The 8,046-nt window shown below is 32.3% G+C and overlaps 1 protein-coding gene across 1 annotated transcript; it reads left to right on the top strand.

Moving 5' to 3' along the window:
• Window positions 1-1,834: 1,834 nt before the first annotated feature.
• LOC111900628 (ceramide synthase 1 LOH3) lies at window positions 1,835-5,920 on the top strand. The gene is made up of 7 exons (XM_023896514.2): window positions 1,835-1,972; window positions 2,265-2,485; window positions 2,656-2,811; window positions 3,007-3,192; window positions 4,447-4,631; window positions 5,419-5,492; window positions 5,744-5,920. Exons 1-7 carry the CDS (start codon window positions 1,835-1,837, stop codon window positions 5,918-5,920), a joined length of 1,137 nt encoding a protein of 378 aa, XP_023752282.2.
• The last annotated feature ends 2,126 nt before the right edge of the window (window positions 5,921-8,046 follow it).

Raw genomic sequence — 8,046 nt, 5'->3', positions numbered from 1 at the left:
TGTATTTGGTGTTGTGTGAACCTTTTGAGGTGTCACACTTGGGACACTAGGCACTCAAGCTTCATGAACACATTCTACATCAAAGAGGTATGTAACTCTAACTTGATATATTCATATGAATCAATGTTATTATGCTAGTTAGGATGAATACCTTGGAAAGTTCATATTTGCATGTATAATAGAGAAAACATAGATCCAATGTATTTAGGGTTGCATGTACACTTAGGAGTGTTAGAATGCTCAAAACCCAACAGTGGATAAGCCTTCATTTCAATAGAAAATTAAAAATAAAAGAAATTAAATATTCTCTTACTTTTGTTCCTACAAATCCTCTTACCCATTTAAATTATGACGTGTGTTATATTAGTATACTAAAATATTATTAAATGAGCAGTAAATGTTACACATGTCACTATTTAATTGGGTAGGAATAAAAAGTAGGAACAAAAAGTATGAGGATATTTAATTCCTCTTAAAAATAATACAAAAGGTTAAAATAGGTATTCTCGGAAATTTAATGGTTTACAACTTAATTTTAGCATATGATGGACCAAATGTGCAATAAAATAAATCCTCCTACCTAATTAAATGATGTCATGTGTCATATTATTATACTAAAATATCATTAAATTTCATTAAATGATAATTAAATGTTACACATATCACTAATTAATTGGGTAAGAGGATTAGGAACAAAAAGTAAAAGGCTGTTTAATTTTCTCTAAAATAAAACCATAAAAACACTGTTGGAGAATTTGATAAATGTCATCACAACTATTAGGATAAACCTGGTCCAGATGAGATTAAATGCAAACTAAGCCCTGATGGAAACTATATGGTGCACATGCTAAGGCAAAGGATTGATCAAACACTACCCATCAACAATCAATAGGCGATGATCAAATGGAGTAAGCTTGTCCCATAAAGGTAACTTGCTTTGTGTGGAGAGCTATGCAAGGACGGATTCCTTCTGCGGTGGCACTATGTCATAGAGGCATTAATCTTGACTCGACTATATGTGGTTCATGCATTGACGGGCCTGAATGTGCCAACCACATTATCATTAGCTGCCCATTTGCGGTAATGGTGCGAGAGATGATTTTCAGGTGGTGTGGGATTAATTTGAGTGAAGTAAACGAAGTGGTGGATAGTGGAATTTGCGGCTAAATGGGAAAACAATCTAAAAAAATGAAAGTGACTAATTGCTATCTGCTATGGTCTGATTTGGATGCTTTGGAAAAACATAAATGAACGGTTGTTTCAGGCGAGATTCTTTAACCCGCGTTAGGTTGTCGAGAACGTTAAGTCCACACTGTTTATCTGGATAAAAAAATAGGAGCAAAGGTGAATTTTGTAGTTGGGAAGATCGGATTGTCTCACCTTTTATTTGATGTAACTGTAATTCATTTACTGTCTTCTCTATTTTCATGTACTTGGTTTGGGGCCTCTATTAGCTACTTGCTATTGAGGTGCTCCCTTTATAATATCATTGCTGTTTCTAAAAAAAAAAGTTAATAGTTTGATTGAAGTTGTAATGTTTACTATACCGTAAGGACCAGTTTTGTAACTTACACTTCTAATTATGAATTCACACCAAATCAAAATTTTCAATTCGTGTGGTGTGCAGATGTTGCTCGAAAGAGATTCATTGGCCGGAGACTTAGGAAACCAAAAGTAATTTTTATTAAAAAAAATAAATGTTCTATTACTTACTCCCACCGCTTTCCCCGCGCGTAGATTATTTAAAATCATAGTTTAAGCAACACCCTCTTGGTAAATCGCGACATAGCTGAATTCGATTGAAATTAGGAGTAAATAAATCATCTTGGAGAACATGGGTTTGGTTGACGTTTTGAAATCGATTGATTTTGAACACGAATCGTTCCCAACTTACCATGATTTTTTAATTCTTCCTCTGTTTGCCATATTCTTCCCATCCGTTCGATTTTGTCTGGACAGACTTGTTTTCCAGGTAATTGTTGTCTGATTCCATTAATTTTAACTAGTTGTTTAATCGAATTAGTTTACAATGACTAGTAGATCAACTACATGATTTGTGTTGAAATATTTTTTTAAAATAAGGTATGTAATTCGATAACATGCAACTTTAACACCAATAATATAGTACTCCATCAATTGTTTCCCTATTTGCGAAGCTGAATCAACGCCATGGATGACCATAATCTATAAATATGTAATTATGACTTTAAAGTTAGACCAACCCTTTTGCATAAACATTTATATAATCAAGTTATATGTTGCAGGGTGTGGCAAGGCGATTAATAATTAGTAAGGGATATGATATAGATCCAGATGAAAAGAACAAGAAGATAAAAAAATTTAAGGAATCAGCATGGAAATTTGTATATTATCTTTCAGCAGAAATCCTAGCGTTGGTTGTAACTTATAACGAAGCTTGGTTCACTAAAACATCCAACTTTTACATAGGACCTGGCAACCAGAGATGGCCTAACCAGAAAATGAAGTATGTTATCTTATTACCAATATAAAAAACACGATTCATAGTAACACAAAACAAAAATATACAACTTTCAATTCCAATATAGATTGAGCTCATATTTCAAATGATATTATTGGGATGGGGCTTAACTATAGTAATTAGATTTTTGAATAATTTTGAATTTGATCTTTTAGGTTTAAATTGAAAGCTGTGTACATGTATGCCGGAGGATTTTACACGTACTCAATATTTGCTTTGATATTTTGGGAGACAAGACGATCTGATTTTGGTGTGTCAATGGGCCATCATATTGTAACACTCATACTTATCTTAACGTCTTACATATTGAGGTACTTTTTGTGACAATCAGTTTCTAGTTTTTATCTTTGGTGGTATCTTTGGTGTGTCAATGGGCCGTCATATTTACATTCTATATCCGAAGTACTAGTAGTATGGACCCGAATAAATCTGAACAATATTTTCTACTAATATTTATGATCCCATATGTCTTCATATATATTTTATTATTTGTATGTTACTCATAGGTTTGCTCGTGTTGGATCGATTATTTTAGCTCTTCATGATGCTAGTGACGTGTTTCTTGAAGTAGGGAAGATGTCGAAATACAGTGGAGTGGAAGTGCTTGCAACGTTTTCATTCCTTTTGTTCGTATTGTCATGGTTGGTGCTTCGGCTTATTTATTTCCCGTTTTGGATTCTATGGAGTACAAGGTTAGATACGATGCTTATAGCACATAATTTAGAAATTTGACTATCTTACATGTGTTTTTACTTAACAAACTTATTGGAGAAATTATTTAATTCAAATCAGTTTTATATTAATGCTTTACACTCAATCTAGTAAAAACGACTTAAAAACAACCTCAATGAGAGATTTCTCTCTCTCTCTCTCTCTCTCTCTCTCTCTCTCTCTCTCTCTCTCTCTCACTCTCTCTCTCTCTCTCTCTCTCTCTCTCAAATATTACTTATCCAATTTAAATGCATAAGGGAATTGTTGTTGTGTGACCATGAAAATTGTGAATCCTTTTGTCTTGTGAAAGTTAGAACCTATACTTAATTTATTTAAATTATCAGTAATTAAGGCTACATATTTGTATATTATTAGAGGTCAGATAAATTAATGACGCTGATATTGGTCCATAAGTTCTTGTATAGTTTTTATTAAAACATATTTTGATATTCAAAACCAATGTTTTAAAAATCTGGTTTTTAGTTTAATCTATTTAATGATAGTTTTTCACTTCAGTTATAAAAAAGTTAAGTTTTTATAAAAAAAACGATGTATATAGTGACAAAAGTAATAAATCAGACTAATTGGGCGAAAATTTTTTATATTCAAAACCAATGTTTTAAAAATCTAGTTTTCGTTTCATTTTATTAAAAGATTCTGGTATTTGTTGGAAACGGATTTTGTTAAGGCGGTAAAAGATTTTTTCTCCTCTTCTCACTTCCCGAAACGATGTAATCCTTCATTTATTATTCTTATTCCAAAAGTTGTTGATGCTAAAACCGTGAAAAATTTTCGCCCTATTTGTCTGGTTAATACAAGATAGTGGAGGATTTTACACGTACTCAATACCGCCTTAACACTAAAAGCAATTCTAAAAAAGTTTTTTCTTAAATGTTATGGAGTATACGAAGTAACATTTACATTTGTATATTTTTGTTGAAAATAAAAACTAAAAGATCTTACTCCTAAGTAAAATTGGGATTTTTTTGTTAAATCTAGAAGTTAAAAAGCTCCTAAAACGTCCTTCAAACACGCCTTTAAATTTTATTTCTATTCCTCGTCAAAATCAATGATTAAGCTTTTTATAGAGAGACACGCCTTTAAAACATATAAATTATATAAAAATAATTATTCTCTAATTCGTTAAATATTATTTTATAATTTTAAAAGTATTAACGGCAGAGTCAATTGTTTTACAAATTAAGAGATGATTGTAATTTTTATTCTTTATGCAGTTTTGAGATTCTTGAAGCTTTGGAAAACTTTAAGGGCAATGAAGAAGGACTATACTACTATTATTTGTTTAACACTCTACTTTTCTGCCTGTATGTTCTTCACATATATTGGTGGGTGTTAATATATCGGACACTCCTTAAACAAATCCAAGATAGTGGCAAAGTTAGTGAAGACATTCGTTCTGGTAAGTCACTTTAAGCTACTTGATTTTGTTATTATATCTAATTTCAAATTATGGATGCTCCCACACGTACATAATGCATGTTGCTACTCCTTAGATCAAAGGATGTGTATATGAAGCATTTTTCACTTTTGAATTTCACGTCATTTTTTTCCTTATTTTTTTTTCTCACTAAAACGTAGAAAATTGTCATGTTACACTACATTTCACTAAATTTTATTTATTTTTTATTTTTTTTAAAAAATATATTTTATACAAATATTCATTTTGTAGGGAATTAAAACCATGAATTTTGATATATATATATTTTTTATAATTTTTAGTAGATATATAATTTAATAAATACTAACAAAAAAACTAACCATTCAAAGGAAGATAAAGAATGACGGAAGCATTCCCCTCACCCCCTTCCTGCACAACCATTCCCACACCCTAAGTGTAGTGTCCCAAGGTGCGAGTTTGGTTCCTGCATCAACTTCGCGCTAGCGTGACGCCATCTTGAAAGAATATACTCTAAGATTAAAGTTTAAGAAAATGTTAACATAATAACAATGATTATAAAAGAATATATGTTAAGATTATTTTTGAATAAGATAACTTGGGTTAATAGTTTTAATTTGACACTTTGAGTTTATAAATTAAAGTACCATCAATGATTTTTATGTGATTAATTCCATATATTATTAAATAAACAATAAACAATATTAAAAAATTATTATGTAGGTGTAAGAATAAGGAATATAATCCATTGCGTAAATATTATTAATCTGGTTAAAAATTTATCTTTTAGGTTTATTGCTTTTTTTATGGAAACGACAAATAAATTATATAAAAAGACGCACACCTAGCAAGGAGCTAGATGAGGTAAAAAAAAACTAGGTATACTAGAAAGTGTCTGACAAAATACGGAAATGGGAATAATACCAATCACTCCACCTACATGCATTATATTTTTCTCTATCTTTGCACGAGATATATACTATCAAAATTACATCATCCACTACAATTGTAGGGAAATGAATTATTACCTTGTGGTAAAACTTTTTCGTTTCTCACCTTCTAAATAGGCTATAAGAGACCATAAATAATCAAAACAATAATCTTGCATTTTTTAGGGCAATTTCCCAACCAGCGGCAAACTTAAGTATGTCCACAACATTAACAAACTGTCTTTGAGGAATTTCACACCACCGAAATGTCGAATTGATTACAGTTTTCGCAGAAGGGCGCCTAACAAGCACGTGATCAACTGTTTGATCGTTTGTGTCGCAAAGATGACAGTTTGTTGCTGACAACTAAATAATTATTTTCGCTAGTATGTTTGCCACTAGGATACGACCCAACATTGACTTCGATATGAAGCATAACAATTTCAAGGGGCCAACACTTGTCCATTGAATCGAATCTCCACCCTGGTGGTAATTCATAAGATCAATAGATTTTCTGGCGTCTTCCACCTTGAATTTACCATGTAATGTTCCGAATTTCAAGACAAAATTTTCATTTATATTTATTAAATATATGATAGTACGATTACATTGTGCGGAAACATGTTGTGACTATGTGTGTGTACATTTAACCCTTGCCCTTCTCACAAATCACTAAAGTACCTGAAAAACTTTTTTATTCAACTGGGTAAGCATGAGGCTTAGTGAGTTTCCCAAGATATTATATACCACAATGCATATACATGCATTCAAAAAGGTCCCACCCCAAACTACATAATGGGCTCCGCCCAACTACCTAATGGGCCCCACCTAAACTACTTAATGGGCCCCACCCAACATAAATAATGGGCCCCGACCAAACTACATGGCAGGCCCCACCCGACGTATATAACGATATATAGAGACTAGACATTACATTATATTGATAAAGGAACATACAAGCTATGCAATATAAAGGAAGTATAATATTTTTTCCACCTTTTATAGGTGTTGCTCTAAAATCACATAAATCAGAGTGGATTAAGCCAAGTATTTCATTAGATTTATCAACTGATTTATGAGGATGTTGTGAAAATTTAGACTCTACACAAACATCACATTTTATGTTTTTTTCAAATCAACATTTTGGTAACATGCCAAGTTTTGCCATTCTTTGAATAGACCGAAAATTGAGATATCCCAATCGAGAATGCAACAAAATTGAAGGATCAGGTGTATACATAGAAGAGGGGCTAGTAGTGCCCATTATTACATAGTATAAAGGTAAGACACTGAATTTGAAGAGACCATCACTAAGGTATCCCTTTCCAACATACATCCCACCCTTGGTGAGAACAAACTTATCATACTCAAATACAAGTTCGAATCCCTTGTTACTAAGAATAGGACAAGAAATCAAATTCTTAGTAATTTCAGGAACATGCAAGACATCACTTAAAACAAGTTCTTATTTCAGAACATAGTTGTGGCTTCACTTTTCCCTTTCCTTTAATTCTTGTAGTAGTGTCATTCCCCATGAACATTGGTTTAGAATCAAACACTATCTGGTATGTAGAGAACATGGTTCGAGAGTTGCAAATGTGCATTCTGTCTCCAGTATTAATCCACCAATCCACATAATTGTTAACCATGTTGGTTTGAATCACAACAACAAACTGATTTGGTGATTCAACCATGTTGTTTTGACCAAAAGTTCCTCCACTATAATTTCCACCATTGTTCCCTCCTTGACCCCTCCTTAATCTGCAATCTTTGGCCTTGTATCCAATTTTGCCACAAACAAAGCATGGATCAGAATTCTTCTTGGTTGGGACAGGATTTTTGCTATCTTTTGAAGAGTTTTTTTTAGCCTTTTCCCCTTCTTGTTGTTATGATTGGTCCTTCTTATCTTGCAGTAGGAATGGTAGAGTATATATCATAGAGGGAATCATCCAGGGCATTAAGAATATAATTCCTACAATTATATTCATTTGTGTTCCATGATTCCACAACCCTTTGATGTTCTGCTAATTGGGTTGCAGTTAGTGGATGTGTCCCTTTTGCAGTGGTTAAACTAGTTGGAGGGGACGGAGAATTATCGACGAGAATATCGGAAAAATAAAGAGTTGTTAGATAAAACAACATCTTCCGTTGTCATCTCCAAAAAATTGAGCCTTTGAATTTTTCTTGTTTTTCCGCATGTGTTTTGATGATGGATTGTTGATCCATTCTTCACTTTTTGAATTGTGTATTAGAATGTTATGAAAGAAGTAAACAATCAATAGAATAACAAATATTTAAAAAATGAAATTCAAATCAAATATTAATACAAGAAGTAATTCACAAGAAAATCATAGTTGAATGTGTTATACATAACACAATACTAACTCGAAATTGTTGAAGATTGAGGCTTGCAGGTAGTGTCCTAAGATAGAAATTTTCAGGGTATGGATCTGTCTTGAGGATACAACAATCAATCCAAGAAGTGAGAC

This window comes from Lactuca sativa, chromosome 3 (assembly GCF_002870075.4).
Source record: "Lactuca sativa cultivar Salinas chromosome 3, Lsat_Salinas_v11, whole genome shotgun sequence".
Taxonomy (NCBI): Eukaryota; Viridiplantae; Streptophyta; class Magnoliopsida; order Asterales; family Asteraceae; genus Lactuca; species Lactuca sativa.
The sequence above is the reverse complement of the archived record's forward strand: the minus strand, read 5'-3'. Positions and strand labels throughout refer to the sequence as shown.

Excerpts from the sequence above, each read along its gene's own strand:
- LOC111900628 (XM_023896514.2), top strand. The coding sequence starts at position 1,835 with ATGGGTTTGGTTGACGTTTTGAAATCGATTGATTTTGAACACGAATCG. Across the intron at positions 1,973-2,264 it reads TGGACAGACTTGTTTTCCAG|GGTGTGGCAAGGCGATTAAT; the intron begins GTAATTGTTGTC and ends TATATGTTGCAG. Across the intron at positions 5,493-5,743 it reads CTAGCAAGGAGCTAGATGAG|GGCAATTTCCCAACCAGCGG; the intron begins GTAAAAAAAAAC and ends TGCATTTTTTAG.